Source organism: Bactrocera tryoni, chromosome 2 (assembly GCF_016617805.1).
Source record: "Bactrocera tryoni isolate S06 chromosome 2, CSIRO_BtryS06_freeze2, whole genome shotgun sequence".
Classification (NCBI taxonomy): domain Eukaryota; kingdom Metazoa; phylum Arthropoda; class Insecta; order Diptera; family Tephritidae; genus Bactrocera; species Bactrocera tryoni.
The window spans coordinates 82,100,983-82,118,060 of NC_052500.1; the positions used below are offsets into that span (position 1 = coordinate 82,100,983).

The following is a 17,078-nucleotide window of genomic DNA, read 5'->3' on the forward strand; positions in this document are numbered from 1 at the left end:
CAAAAAATATACATATGCTAAAGAATATTTTTTCGTAAGATAATAAACATTCCACAATAAAGTTGAAGTTTCTGTGTTGTTTTTTTAAGTATGGATTTTCGAAATAGATCACCCTACAACCCAAAGTAGGTAAATATTCTAATCGCCTAACTTTTAATTGGTTTTATGTTTTGATATAATATATATTTTTTTCTTTGTTTGTAGTATATTATAGCTCTCCCAACTTTATCAAATATTACTTGAGCCTACATAATTTAAACCTGTAGGCCTTCATTTCCACTCACCTTGTTGATCGAATGCCGACATATTCCATAAGTTTGGTGTATTAATCACACCAGCCAAATCCAAATGCTCCATGCTGTTTTTGTGTGCAAATTTTCTTTTATCTGAAATTTTTCTGGTAGATTTGGAACTCCTTCTCTCCCACTTGTTCCCTGCTTTAATTAATCCCTCAGCTTGAATGTAAATCACTTTCTTTGCAGCTCACTAATCTATTGTCGCTGTTATCTGCTTTTGACGTCAGCTGCAGCAAGCGCATGCCGTTATCGTTGCAATTTCGCTGCTTATGCAATCACCAATTCAAGGGGTATTGCAAGGGAATATCGAAATTTCTCGACGTAAATGCGTTTTTGATTCACTCGCAGCGTTTTCCGCAAGTTCTTTGCTATTCTAACGGCACTCACTGCAATTAACAATCAATTTTCTTGCTTTTGTGTGAATGTTTGTTTGTATTTTGCGTGGAATTTTTGTTGCTTCAATTCCGTCTCGATGCTTTCACACGTTGGCTTCGATTAAAATGGCAAGCGGCGATCTGCTTCCACGGCGCAAAATAATCCTAGATATTTCACTTTTGTTTATTATTACTCCGTTTCTTTATAGAATAAGCGCTTATATATGTATAAATGTTTGTATGTATGTCTAACGGCTTTACATACAGCACCAAGTTCAGCATTCGTACAGAAGTTAATAAATTTTCGATAAGCGAAAATGATATCTGGAAAGATAAGAGCGTAAATTTGTTTATGAAGAACCGTTAGCTTTTAATAAAAGTGATTAAGTAGTGTTGTTGTTATTGTTGCTATATTTGTATGAGGAATGTCTACAAGGCCAGGTAACTTGGCTGCATTACGGCATACGTTAACGCTGATGCATAACTGAGTACAAGCAAATGTGTATAATGAGGAATTTTGAGCAGGTGACTGAAGCAGGGGTTCCCAAACTAAACTAAGTGGAACAAAATAATATTTTTTGCTATGATAAGAGATTTTTTTGTAGTAATGAAAATCTTTCGAATGAAACAAACCAGCTCCTACAATCATATATTCTTGAGTACTTTTTCTTTTCTTTTCCTTTCTTTGAAAAGAGAAATAGCCTATCTTAATGTAAGTGACAGCTTATATGGCTTACTACCACTTATTTAGTTCCATTTCTAACTTTATATATTATCTTCAAGTAATCTGTGAATGTCAAGTGACATACAAGTTTGGGAAACACTGCTTTAACCGCTGCTAATATAATATATACATGTATATTTGCAGTTATTTGCATTTGCGAATATCATGAAAGTGAATTGCACATTTATTTATTCGTGTAATGGAATTTATATGACTAAGATGAGCACTTTCGTGGATCATTGCCCGGCGAGTGAAGAGCACCCAGAAATAAAAAACAAATTAAAAATAAGAAAACAAATATTAACTTCGGTCGCCTCGAAACTTAAATACACTTCACATGATGGCTGAAATTAGAGCTCGTGATCTCGACAACATTTGGTTTCAACAAGACGGCGCCATTTCCCACGCATCGCATCAATCAATGGGTTTTGGGTCGATTGGCCACCAAGATTGTGTGACATCACAAAGTTAGACTTTTTCCTGTAGGGATATGTAAAGTATAAAGTATATGCGGACAATTCCGCTTCAATTCAGGCCTTGGCGCAAAACATCACTCGTGCTATTCGCCTGTTACCAGTCGAAATGCTCGAACGGGTCGTCGCATATTGGACTCAACGGATGGAGCATCTGACACGTAGACGCGACCAACATTTGAAAAGATAATCTCTAAAAAATAAATGCCAAAGAATGTTCTTTCGAATAATAATTAAATTTGAAGTTTCTTTTTTTTTCTTTAAAAAGTAAGGATCCTCGAAATGGATCACTCTACACAAACAAGATATGTAGCTGAATTCTTCAAATCTGTGTTGTCGCCGATTTTCAGCAAGCAAGTATATAGTATATGTATGTATGTATATAATTTAGTACATATATTTTTATTTTAGAAACAGGTGAATACAAAAAGCAGCACGTAGGGAATTTCTGTTTTGAACTATTTTTGGATTATGATGGAAGCAAACGAATTTTCTATTATTTGTTATTGTGGTTTTTTGTATTTCTTAGTAGACTATTTTTATTTCGAGTAGATATGTATATCATGTAATTTTCAAATACTCTTACATTGTGACAAAAACGTTCCAAGATATTGTAATTTACATAAATTCCTCGGATAAATGATATTTTAAAATACTGTATTTTGATAAGTTGGCAGGACTGTTCTTAATTACACTAGCTGCTTAAGTCGGTACACATCATTAGTGCTTTGCGATTTTTACAATGAATAAAAATATCGAAGAAAGAATTGTTGCAAATTTTGAAGTTCTAAAGAAATTTCGTGCACGGAATCGTTACGAATGTTGGAAAAGCTGCAATATTCAGTTTCATCAAAAACGCCAGCTGACGAGTGGTAAGTACAAGGCCTTCAAGGTGGTCAAGAGATCGTTGAAGACATGTCTCGTTCTGGACGACCTTCGACCTCTTCAGCTGATGAAAGTATTAAAAATGAAAGAAAACGTTGCTTGAAAATCGTCAAGCAAGTGTTAGAGAGATGACAAAAGAGCTCGAATGCGTTCTTGCTCGACTCGTCCCTATAAAACTGATTTTTTTTCAAAAATAGTACCGTAAAAAGGATCTTTGTACATACTTGATCATGCGAATTTCGATCCCATATTCATGGACAGCATTATAACTTATGTTTATGAGTTTGACAACAATCATCGGAATGGAAGGTAGAAAAACGAGGCAAGACCAAAAAGAAAACGACAAAACAACTCAAAAATCTACATAGGTGTTGCTCATTGCTTTTTTCGATATTCGTGATTTGGTGCACCATGAATTTTTTTCGGAAAAACAGACGGTCGATAAGAAGTTCTATTTGGCCTATAGAGGCGAAGTCTAGCAAATAAAAGTAAATAAATAATTTTGCGTGAGAAACGTCGAAAACGGTTGGAACTGTGGAAGCACAATTCATGGATTCTACACGTTGATAATGCACCATCGAATCGAGCCACGGTTGTGACCGGATTTAAATACCAAAACGCAATGAATACCATCGATCAACCACAGTATTCACCAGATTTGGTTCCGTGTGATTTTTTCTTCTTCCACAAACAGAAATTGCGGCACAATGGAAGCCGTTTTCAATCGATCGAAGAGATAAAACAAAATTCGCTGAAGGAGCTGAAGGCTGTCCCAAAAAGTGTTTATGAAAGGTGCTGAAAAATTCGTTGCCATAAGTATATTAAATCTGGTGGGTATTACTTGGAAGGCGGCAAGATAAATATTGATGAATAATTAAATAGTTTTTATTTACAATCTCCAGGCACTTTTTTGACACAATGTATAATTGTTTACTTGTGAGAATTGTACAAATGCATTTATTTTATCTACAAAATAATATATTTATGTAAATATACATATACAAGTATGTATGTATGCCCACGCAAATCCAGAAGCGCATTCAGCAACTGCAAACGCCAATTAATGCCTTGCACGAATTTCTACGAATTGTTGAAGCGTTTTACAAACAAGTTGAGCATGAATTATGAAATCACCTGCTTTTGGAACTAAATATTGCTTGAGAAAGTTTGAACAGCTCAAGGCTCGATTTACAATAATTCGACAGCTTGACATCTATCTGAAAATTTGACACTAATCGGAGTGTTAAATATACGCTCATAAAGACTTTGCCCAAGCACTTTAATACTTCACCATCGAAAAATGTTATTACGGTTGGTAAAAATTTTTAATCTTTCGACTTATAGAGGCTGTAACCAGTCTTTGATACAACAGCCCTCGCTGTTTGGAGCTACAATCCCACAATGTAATGTAGTAATCAAGCGTTTCCCAGACTCTAAAAGACAGCAGGTGGATTATAGTCTCTATAAGGATAATAAGAAAGACAATAAGAGCGGCAATTATTATTCGAACATGTCAAGGCTTCACAATTGAAAATTCTGGAATTTTGTCATATCAACAATAGACCGTATAGTGGAAACTTTTAAATATTGCTGCCGCCAGCGCATCAATTGAGCATTACCCAAATCAGTCTCTCACACGTCGTTCTCAAGCGTTGGGCTTCTCTGTGACGTCGTTGTGGGGAATTTTGCAAAAAGATCTTGAACTACATTCTTACAAGATCAAATTGACGCAAGAACTGAAGCCGCTTGCCCACCAGAATCGTTGTATGTTCGTGAATTAGGCTAAGCAATAACTTGAAAATGATCCGCATTTTCATCGAAAAATCATCTTCAGCCAAGAGGATAGAGAGAAATGATTTCTGGCTGAATGGTTTCGTCAATAAGCAAAATATGCGTTATTGGTCAGGCAACAATCCACACGTACCCCATGAACCACCATTGCATCTCAAAAAAATTACCATTTTGACACTATAAGACTATTTTCTGTGGGGCTGCGACGATTGATGAACTTCGTACGAATATCGAAAGTGAAATTGGAATAGCAACGGCCGATTTATGCTTAAAAACCGCCGGAAAATTGGTAACAAATCCGTAAGTGGCTCTCGGTAAAGAAAGTTTCAATGAATAAGTCCAAGACGTCACGAATGAGACCCAAACAAACATATTTTTGATTTGATCGGGCTAAAAACGGTGAGGGAGTTAAAGAGCCAGCTTAGAATAATCCATATCTGATCATAAATAGTTATAACGGTTGATTAGATTTTTTAATTACCCCCTTGAAGCTTAGGACAAGCAGTCTTACGGCATAAATCTATGAAATAATACAGCTTAACTTAATAACACATGCTTAAGTACCGAATCCGCTTAAATAACCAACATTTTTGGACTTTATACCCAAAGGACTTAAGCGGCATTTTTAAGTAGCCAAGCCGCCTAAATTCCTCAAAAAGGTGGAATTTTTTGTGCGTCATTTAAGCGCGCTTTACTATATATTAATATAGCATTGAAGCTTACAAAAACAACATGAAATCATGATGTGTGGTTAATCATGTTCGATTCACCAATAGCAATAGTAGATTCACCTTAGTCTCAATATTCAGTTCATAACTTTCGAATTATTTTACACAATACGGTACTTTTAAAATGTTTCTAGTATTTGTTTTTCTATTTTCTATTTTGTTTTTGTTTTATTTTTCTATTTTTCCAATTTCATTGAACATAATTCGTTCGTCCACCGCAACATTCGTTTAACTTCGAGTTCGAAACTTCAACATCGATCGATTACAAAAACGAAAAACACAGTTACAACAACAATTTTCGCGCCACTAAACAACTTCACGCTTTTCGGAATGGAAATACGAAAAATGCAATTCGGTAAATCGCCGCTTCCCGTCCATATCGCTCAACTTTCGTTGCGGACATTCGTTTCGCTACTACTCGGAGAACATCACTTAACATTTTAGCGCAAATTTACATATTAGTTTATATGCCAAGATCCACGAAAGACTTTCATAAATACAAAATAAGCGATTTTATAAGAAAAACAATGATGATTTTTCAAAAATCGCCAAATTGCTGGGCTTTTGGCCGCGTTGATATGATTGTCAGTGCTTCATTAGCGTTCTAGTGCAAAAGCCTTTTGTTGGCGATTTTTTAGGGTTAGGGTGAGGGGGTTGTGGCGACGCGGTGGCTATTGGGCGCTGCGTATGGACATCTGTATTGCCTCACTTTATAAACGATTGTTGTTCTTGTTGTACTAGGTTGAAGTGGCGGCAATTTGTAGTTGTGGGCATGACGCATAGTGGAAAGATATATAAAAAAACAAGAGCTATCATACCTTTCGGTTGCTTCTTCAAAGGCACTTACATATCTACAGCTGTTTTCATGTATATACATGTGTAAGTACATATGTATGCGGCTATATCGATTATAGCTGCTTCGAAGTGCGTCTTTCTGCCTCTGACGTGTGCGCCTCTTGGGATTTTCAGCGTCAAATTTTATTTTTAAATTTTTATTATTTTTATTTTTGTGTCAATTGTTTGTTCAGCGTCCACTGTCATTGTCGCAGCGCTAACTGAATTGCTAAAGCCCTCATAATTTATAGTTCTTCGTTGATATTTTGTCAGTTTTTGTGAAACGTTTTGAAAGTACGCCTGGGATTAAGTTTTGAAGGGTATATTCCGGTCTATATAAGTACATAAATATACCTATATGTTTGTACATATATATATTCGCGTAGATATATATGCATATATTGACATAACTGGAAATCATTCAATATGGCGTATTGGTAGTATTGACAGTTTCATTAGCAATTTTTCGAGCAAATCCCTGAACAAAAATTAAACAAATAAAAAAACATGCCGCTCACAGGTTGTGGTCTCTAAGCATAAATATAATATTTGTTATAACAGCAGATGGGTATCCTAGAAAGTATATATACAAACAAAAATATGAGATATCGATATGAAATTTGGACAAGACCTTACCGAGATCCGAAGTTTTCGAACCAAATTTTGTTCAACAATGAGACCCATGTGTGGCACAATGAGTATGCCAACAAGCAAACTTGCCACTTTTGCGACGAAGAGTAACCTAAATAGATTCAAGAGTTGCCATTCCATGCCAGAAAAAGCAACAGTTTGGTGTGGTTTGTGGGCCGGTGAAGTCATGGGTACATATTTCTTCAAAAATTATGCCGTTAGAACGTAAAAGTCAATGGTGGCCGTGATAACCGACTTTTTTATGGCAGAAATTGAAGCTCGGCGACATTTGCTTTCAAGAAGACGGCGCCACTTCCCACACATGGCATCAACCTATGGATTTATTGAGAGGACACTTCGATGAACAGATAATTTCACGTTTTGGGCCGGTCAATCGTCCACCATGATCGTGTGATACATATAACGTCAGACTTTTTCCTGTGGGTATCAGGCCTTAGAGCAAAAGATCACGCGTTTGATTCGCCAGTTACCAGTCGAAATGTTCGAACGAGTCATGGAAAATTTGACACAATGGATGGACCATCTGAGACGTAGCTGCGGCCAACATTTGAAAGGGATAATCTTGAAAAAATAAATGCCAAAGAATGTTCTTTCGAAAGATAATACACATTCTCAATTAAAATTGAAATTTTTGATTTTTTTTTTAAAAAAGGTAAGGAAACTCGAAATGGATTACCCTTTACAATGAAAGGTTCAAGACCTACATATATCAAATTCCAGGACTGCAGTAGCTGCCTTTGCATATTTTCTGATTTTGGTTAGTTTTTTATGTTATAGAATTTGGGACGTCTTGATGCTATTATTATGATAATTTTTTGGAACTTGATTGTTTTTCAAAAGAAGAAAACGTTAATCCGAAAGCGGTCTAGTTACATAAAAGCGGTTTCTCAGTTTTAGGTATGATTTAAGGGAAGTGGTTAAAGTTTTATAGCAGTAAGTCAAAGCAATCGACGGTGTTTTTAAGGGAACTTTCGAATAATGTAAAGAGTCCTTTCTGGTACTAAAAAATCATTTTGTGAAGCTAGTAGATTAAATCCATAATAAATTTGCTCAATTAAAAGACTTTGAGGTTATAAAAAAACAATTTTTTATGGATAGTCTAAGTAAGTGCTGAGATGACTTCAAAATAGTAGGATGTACGTTAGTCGTTTTGAGAAATATCGGTACTTATAAAGAGAGAGAGCTTTGTAATCGCCAGCGCACAGTGAAAAATACATTAAACCCGCAATCTTAGCGGCGCTAATACGAACATCCTTGCTAATAATCAAAGCAATTGAGGAAGGAACGAATCGGGGCAATCAATTCATCAAAGTAAAATTAGAAAGTGACAGTGAGTAACTGTTACTGACAGTAACACAGCAATATTGTTGTATTGTTAACAATAAATAAATGAACGGATATACACATATGTTTTTGTTTTTCTGTAATCTGGTGCTGATTCAAATCAATTGACAATACTTATTGGGCGCTTATCGATTTAATTGAGAAATTAATTTCAGATAATTTTTTGCAATTAAAATAAAATATGACAACGCTGATTTGTTGTCATACTGAATAGAGTACATAAATGTGCACATGTGTATATCATTTCTTTATATATTTTTTACTGCGCGCCACTGCATTTGCACCACTTTCTAAGAGCTTACTTTCAGGTAAAACTATTTTTTCATGGTTTTATTACGAAAAACGGCAAAGTGTGCCTTTGAAAGTGTGGCAAATTGTCACAAACAGTTTCATAGTTATCACACTGTACATTTGGCAATTAAATTGCCCAATATGACTTCGATCTTTTTATATTCTTAACAAAAGTTTTGGCAAACATAAAAAGAAAAATAAAACATAAAGTTGAAAATCTATGGAAAATTTTCATTTCAAGCAGAAGTGGCTTTTGCTTCGCGAATTTGAAAGTTTGTTATCGCAGTCTGACATACATACGTACAAATACAGCAACAAAGATATCTAAGAGTTACACTGATTTGTGCAAATAATGAAAGGCCTTATAACGAGTAAATAATTGATAAGATTTCTAAGGAAACTAAAAGTAAAACAATGTAATTGCCAGCCGAGACTGAAGTCGCACAAAAAGCAAGTCAGTGGACGGAAATGTGTGAAAAAGGTGTACTTTGTGGGAAGTACAAGTTCTTTGTAAATAACTATGAGGTTTTGAAGAAATTTGCTTTATATAGTATATGTTCGATTAGAAGATTATTGGTATGAGACAATGTAAATAATAAATCATAACTAAAGAAGGCGCCAATAGAACTAATCAATGATCCATTTGTTTGGTTGTGAAACCTAATATTTGTATTTAAAAAGTACTTGTCACGTTGTTTGTCGGCGTTGGACTCCTAAACCCCTGAACCGATCTTAGCAAATTTAAGCACACTGTGTCCAGTTCGAATCAATTTAGAAGATAGGATAGTAAAAACAATTCATAATTTAAAAATACAGTGAAAGTTCTATAAAATGGACGCTCTCTTAAGCGGGCATCTCCATTAACCATGCATATTGGCCGGTCACACAATTTGTTAATGTTTATTAAGTACAATCTATTAAGCGGACAACTATTAACTGGTCAGAAAGGCTGGTAACCAGACATTGAGAAAGCAGCCTTAAATTCGTTATTTTGTCCAATGAAATTTATTTGTATGAACTTATTCAAAAATAAACCTCAAGTACAATCTCTTGGATTCTTATACAGACAAAAACGTCTTCGCCTTTATTCGTAAATAAAATGTTCACTGTATTGAATAGTTTATTAAATGAGTAATAGTATCGCAGCAACGCGTGGCCGGATCCACTATAATCTTCTTTAAATTTCCCCGCTTTCTGACATGTATTGCATGATATAGAGTATAGAGAGCCTTAAGAAACAAAAAAAAATTGATAAAGATAGCTGACACTAATATTTAGAGTCTGAAGATGTGAAAAGTGCATGTTAGACAAATCGTTCATAAATATTTGAGCATGAGAAAGCTTTCTATAAAGCGGGTGCCGCAAGAGCTCACAATCCAAGCAATGCACCGTGGAACAAAGCAATAAAAATGATGACAAAAGTAGCATGAATTTTGTTTAGAATTGCCTCCAAATACAATGTCTTCCATGGATCTGGACCCTGGCTACCTTTTTCTGATCTCAGAGCTCAAGAAAATTGGCACTTGAAAGAAATCGCCGAGACTGAGACATTGCTCGAAGTTATTTAACGAATGTTTTCTGCCGTTATAACAATACTAATAATAATTTAGTAACAAAAACAATAACAGCAACAGAAACATACATATTTTACAGCGTTAAGCATCACCAAATGACATTGGAAAGTTGGAAAACCTCTATAGTCAGCTCATATCCCTCGATGGTGCTATGTTTAAAATGGTATGCACTTTTCAGCCTTCTTTTTGAGCATGCACATTATGAGTAAAAACTCGAGCCGACAATAGAAAAAATTTTCAAAAAAAAGCTACGCTATGCAATAACATTGTCTGCAAAGTTTTTTTTTTTGGTTCTTTTGCGATGCTCGCAAATTCCTGGAATTTACACAACAAAGCAATAAAAACTTTTGTCGCATTTTTAATCAGATCATAAATATTTACACGCTAACTACGAAATTCGTTCCTCGTTAAAGGCCAATTTCCCCATTGTTGTCGCTGCTAAAATCAAACAAAACGCTATTTTTTAGCTGATAAATGACGCGAAGTTCCATCGAAACTTGTAATTGAAAAGGTACTGCGCGAGAAGTGATGAAAGTCAAGCGTCGCGTAAACGATTTGTAAACAAGCGTGGAGAATATGAAAACAAAAACAAGAAAAAAAGTTAACTAAGGCTGCACCGAAACAATATTACTCTTAAACGGTCGGGTCTTATGGTGCAAAGACTATGAAAAGAGCTTTGTGCTGATTTTTATATATCGATTTGTATGCCTACTATATGCTATAGTGGTTCGATCTCAACATTCCGGTGAATCTAGCGTTGTCCTGGACAATAACCCATGCGAATATTGTGAAGATATTACGTCAAATTAAAATATTTTCAATACAATAACTTGATTTTGAACGAACAGTTTGTATGGCAGGTATATGCTATAGTGGCTCGATCTGAATAATTTGCTAGGATATTATAGCTCTAATACATATAATAAACTATGGCAAATTTCGTGAAGATACCTCTTCAAGTAAAAAAGTTTTTCATATAAGAACTTGATTTTGATCAGTCAGTTTGTATGACAGCTATATGTTATAGTGGCCCGATCTGCATAATTTCTTTGGAGATTGTTGCGATGTCTAAGAATACAAGCCGTGCGAAATTACAAGAACATATCTTGTGAAATAAAAAAGTTTTACATACAAGGACTTGATTCCAAAGGTTCAATTTGTTTAGGAGCTATACGCTGTAATGATCTGATATAGGCGGTTTCGACAAATGAGCAGCTTTTTGGGGAGAAAAGGTCGTGTGCAAAATTTCAAAATCTTATCTTAAAGACTGAACGACTAGATGGCGTATATACAGTCGAGTAGATAGACGGCCATGGCAGAGTAAATATAAAAATATAAAGAAATTAATTCACCAATAATGCATGTAATCTAATTAAAATAATATTTCTTAAAACACAAAGCAAAAAATCCACACAAGGCAAGTACATAAACGCAAAACTGAAAAAACCACAAAATTACAATTTTTTCTAGCTGCCAAAAACCGGTCTTACTCCAATCGCCGAGAAGCCAAAACCAAAATTAGAATGAAATGGTAAAAATTCATAAAAAATGCGCACAAAAATACAAAAAACTCATTCACAGAAACTCAAGCGAACGCTGATAAAAATAGCCACAACCAAAGTACAAAATTAAGCATATCAAACACATATAATTATATACACATGTGTGTGCGTGTGATAGCGATATGCATTAACGCTGTGTGAGTGCCCAATAATAAACTAAAAACAAAAGGAAACACAGCGGTGAGCAGCAGGCCGGAGAACCAAAACCGAGCGCGTTGCATGCGGCGAGCGGCATTGCGTCATTTTATAAATTTTTAGATAAACGAAAATAAATCGTATTCAAAGGGAGCACATTCATTAAGCAAGCTATTAAAACAACAAAAAGAAAATAATTCACCTTTAAGTGCAACGCAGGAATGTGAAATAGAGGCCTCAGGTGAAATTTATTTCATTTGGGAAATTGGGAAATGTTTGTTAGAAGAGAATGTTGAATGGATGAGCGAAATGATTTGTCTATAAAATGTGAGCGAGCCTCGGTAGCTAACAGATACAAATAACTCAAGCGCCGTCAGATCTGATGTACTTTATGATCACTATTTTACTGAGGCCTGATAATATAATATTTATGGAAACAGATTTAAGTTTGAAGATAAGCATTCTTATAGAGTACAGAAGCATCAAACAGTTTAATGACATCAGTTTTGATATATGAAATCTACTGGCTAAAATTTAGGTTAGATTGGGTTAGGTCACAAGGCAGATTCTCACAACAAAGATAATAACGTCCGGTTTGTTTAATGTGGGTACCTCCTGAAGGCAGCCTTACCCCACGGTGCTAAAAAGCACAGCGGATCAAACCAATGCAATGATCAGGCGTTTTCAGTACCAATTGGCATCGTGTATTGGACGCATTGCCCACCTTGGTAGGGTTGTCTAAAACCTCCGCCGTTGCAATGCAACTCCACATTCAACTGACAAAGTGTCAGTTCTTCAACCACAACTATACTATCCGAAGGACCAGTCGCTATGAACAGGTTGGAGCGAACTCCAAGGGCTACTGCCTCCCATGGTACCAGGTCTCATAGCCGAAACTACTACCAGTTGAGTTTCCTTACTGTCCTGGACTGGTAACCAGGAGTTGAACCCCATACGCACCTTACACGCACACGCCATTCACACAAGAAGCTAACCCTAAATAATTCACGCGCAAACGACCCTAACTGTTCGGCAATCCGACTAGTGGAGATCACATCGCTAACATCTAACGTCCATTGGCCCAGCTAATCTCCATGCACTCAGATCCCTAATGTGCGAAAATAATCCAACCTAACAGAAAGGTGCCTTTGATGCAAAAATGAATTCAGAGGCCCATGCCCCGTATGTAGAAAACCCAGACACAAACAGAATCTGAAGTCTGAGTTACCTTCAACAAACCCAAGGTCCCGAATGTACTCATGAGTCACTCTACCGTTGAGACTGTTGTCCTAACAGTCTTGCCATCTACACCTGAACCTATCATCTAAAATCCCCTTGTTCTCTAGATATCCCTCCCTCTTTACATCATCATCGGAAATCCAGTCATTCCGCAGCAATGACACACTGAAGAACCTTCTTAACCTGAATACAACAGAAATAAGACAAGAGGGTTGCACCTAACAATACCTGCTTAGCATCCGTTGAGACGGTGCGACTTACTGGCAACCAGTCAAGCATCAAGAGCGCTATATTGAGAGGAGTTTTTGGACCCCAAGACTGACGTGGCTGCTTCCCATCATACAGCGGCTCCATAAGTGGCACAGGCCATAAATAAGACAAGATATATGGTGCGAACAGCACGACGTCCGAGCACCAAAGGTAATGTAGGATACCCTCAAAGAAGGTGAAGTGACCACAATATTACCACAAATCAATAATACTTCCAGCTACTTCGCCAGTTCCGTCGTAGGTATGTATCCGAGATGTTTCAACCTCAGTGTGGCAAAAGCTGGATAGTTAAGAAGAAAGTACCCATGCATTATTTTCCAAATACTAGGAAGAACTTTGTATTCTCTGAGACCCGAATTTAGTCAACCAAGTTAAATGTCTTCGAGATGCCTCTCTGTATCTGTTTGGCTTGAAACCTTTTTTAAATATAAGTAAAGCTTTGCTGAGGCCAGTACAAAAGCACGAAGATTACTAATGGGGTCTTACATTTATGGAACCCTAACAATCACGTAGAACGCAGTAGCGATATCAAAAGAATTGCAACCGTGTGTCTCCATTAAAATTGTGTGTAAAGGCAAATAGTAAACATACTTCTCATTTTCTTTCATTAAATAAGGTATGTATATGTACATGCTGGTCCATTCTAATTTTAATTTTCGGCAAACAATTTCAATCGGTCGCACATTCACCTGAATCGCCAATTTCGGAAACTTTGCTGCTGTCGGCGCACTAGCGCGCGGTGGCAGCCAAAAATATAGGACGCCATAGTGGATCCAAATGCAAACACAAGCCGCAAGAGCACGATTAGCCCATTCAGGCAGTGGAGCGTGTTCGACGGCAACCAAATGGCAACAGCCGGCCAGCGTTTGAATGCCGAAAAGCAGCGGAGCAACAAGCAGGCAGCATGTTGGACGAACAACCAATTACCTATTTATTTTTGGTGTGCAATTTTTCTTGTTAATTTCTTTATTTTTGTTGTGTTATTGCTGCTTCCTTTCGCTTTGTATTTTTTTCGTGGTTTATTTTCGCTTGTAATGTGTTTATTGCCGTGAATTTTCGAAATGAAAAGTGTGTCTGTGGTAACGAAATTAAAAGTATGATTAGTTGCATCAATTTAAGGGGCGTTTCTTCGTCTACTATTTGAAATTCAATTGCTTCGTTTTATAGCTCGCCTTGCCGTTGTTGTTATAAAGTTGTTGTTGTGCGAGCATTCGTCGGTCAACGACATTTTGCACTATATTCGAAAGTGCTGTGGCATCAAGTATAACAGTTTGGTGGAATTGGCGTATTTTTTAAGTACTTCGCGGTAATGGGTAGGAGAATGCTTGAAAGTTGTTATTTGAGGATTCAAAAAATAATAATATAACACGTAATATACCGCTAATAAATAATAAGTATGCTACTGTCTAATAAGTATACTACTGTCTAAACGAGAAGGTTCAGATCAGGTATGACAAAGCAAGGTCAGAGCTTCTGTTGCTTGGGTCAAGAAAGTGTATTGTCTATTCAATTATATATACAACATACATAATTACAATAACAACCCTAATCCTTTGAGAAATATTCTATGACATTCATGAGTTCAAAGCAATAAGTCTTAATTTGTTTCTTGGTAGACAGGAGCTCATCACATGTATATGTATGAAACGCGCAGAAGTCTTCAAATATAAAATTGTCACAGAAACAATAAAACACATTAACCTCCGCTGCACGGAAGCTATAATACCCTTCGCAGGTGCATTTTTTGTAGTATAAAACGATTTGTAACTTCAGTTTGAATGGCAGCTATATGGTAAGCATAATTGTTCGATTTGAACAATATGTTCGGGGATCTGAATGTAGTCTGAAGAAGAGAACAAGTTAAATTTTTTTCTAATTACTGAATATTCAACACGATGTCAAGTATTTCTAACACTATCATTTGCATCATTTCTCTTAAGAAAAAATTCCACCTAAGTATATGTATAAGTTATTTGATAAATCTGATGAGAATTAGAGTTTTCAATGAAAAACGAATGAAATAGCTTCTTATTTAACAAAAGTTTGGCTCGATGTCACAAATACAATATTTTGATATACAAATAGAGAGAGAGAGAGAGAAGAGACGAGAAGATCATTGGTAGTGGAAAAAAGGTACTGATGGATTATAAAGCGCCTAACATCAAGACGTAAACCACAATTTGAAGGGAAAGTCTAGTAAAGCATCTAGACGTGCTCTCACTTAACAGCCACTGTACTGAGCTTGCTTCCATTTGATACTCGATAATACTGACAAAAGAACTTGAGAACAGGTAAAGTACTAACTAGTACTAGTAAACTATCGAATTGGCGAGCAAATTTCAGCTGTAAGCTCTGTATTTGACAATATATTTTAAAATGCTAATAACGGGGAATTGTTTAGACGATGCGTTTTTAATGAGGCAATACTTTTTCGAAGATGTGTCTTTTTGATAGATGTGACTTTATTTATACTCAGTTTGGTTTGCCAGTTCATAATGTATAGACCTACTCCCAAACAAGGCCTGCAAATTGTGTAAATTTATTATCAAAATAATAATCCAGTTTGCAGGTTCAAAGCATTGCGCTTTGTGTTGATGTTCTGAACCATTTAAAAAAGGCTGGCTACAAAAACAAGTTCAATTTTTTGGGACCACATGAATTGTTTGTGAAAAATTTAATGCACCGAATTAACATCTCCGATTCTTTGCTGAAACGAAATGAAATAGAACCATTCTGAAGCAAATGGTAACAGGAGACGAAAAGTGAGAAAAAGATCATGGTCCAATCGAAGTGAAGCTCAACAAATGGTCACAAAGCCAGGTTGACGCCTCGAAAGATTATGCTCAATGTTTGGTGGGGTTGGAAAGGAATCATCCACTATGAGTTTCTCCAGCCTGCCAACAAATGATGAGATTGAAGCAAGCAATCGAAAAAACAGCCAGAACAGAAAGGACTTCATCCTGATTCAGTATAACGCTAGACCACACACATCTTTGATGACTCCTTAAAAAATGGGAGAGCTTGGTTGGGAAGTTTTGATGCATCCACCATACAGCTCTGACCTGGCATCACCTGACTACCATTTGTTTCGGTCAATGCGGAACTCGCTTAATGGAGTAAAGTTGGCTTCAAGAGAAGCCTGTGAAAATTACTAATCGCAGTTTTTCGCCGAGAAACCAGAAAAGTTTTACACTGATAAAATAATGTCTCTAGCGAAAATTGGCAAAACATCGTCGACCAAAATGGTGCATGTTTGGTTCATTAAAGTTCATTATAAACATAAAAAACAATAAGTTGAAGTTTGATTATAAATACGAAAAAACTTTTTCGACTACACAATATATCATCTAATAGACAATTTATATCTAAATTATTTTGAATTTGGGAAATAACTTTCTCTTTCACCAAACATACACCTATATGTACATATGTATATAATTTTTTCTACTAAATATCAACAACACATCTGTAACAGCAAAATGTTGCAGGCATAGCAAAATTCACCTGTTTTCACATTATGCTTCATACACACCTGTAGCTGTTGAACTATTTCGTATTTTTTTCGTTGCTCTGTAACACTTTAGGCACTTTTTAGGTTAGGAATAGGTCAGTTATAACGCTTTTTCTCATTCCTTTACAGTTTTCTTTTAAGCTTAGAATACTTTTATGGCACACAATTAAAGTTTTACAGAAATCGCAGTCGTTTGATAATATTTTTCTCGATTTTTTTAAATTTTGTGGAACACTTTTTCGCAACAACAAAATTTTTTTTCGATTATTTAAATAAATCCTTATGAAAATGCTTCGAAATACTTATTTAAATATGTTTTTATACACAATTTCGTGTGCTTGGACATACAAAAACCGTTACTGATAAATTTTCGTTGAACAAATAACTAAACTAAGT

General features: G+C 35.9%; 1 protein-coding gene across 5 annotated transcripts in view; it reads right to left on the reverse strand.

The window, feature by feature from the left end:
• Positions 1-16,916, reverse strand: part of LOC120767909 (serine-rich adhesin for platelets) — a 174,246-nt gene extending 157,330 nt beyond the window's left edge. For all 5 annotated transcript variants that reach the window (XM_040094264.1, XM_040094263.1, XM_040094265.1 and 2 more), the window contains exons 1-2: positions 16,704-16,916; positions 285-994 (exon numbers count right to left, since the gene is read on the reverse strand). In XM_040094264.1, coding sequence (XP_039950198.1) covers positions 285-357 — 73 coding nt within the window. In that variant the 5' untranslated portion in view covers positions 358-994; positions 16,704-16,916. The remainder of the gene's footprint in view (positions 1-284; positions 995-16,703) is intronic.
• Between the last annotated feature and the right edge of the window lie 162 nt (positions 16,917-17,078).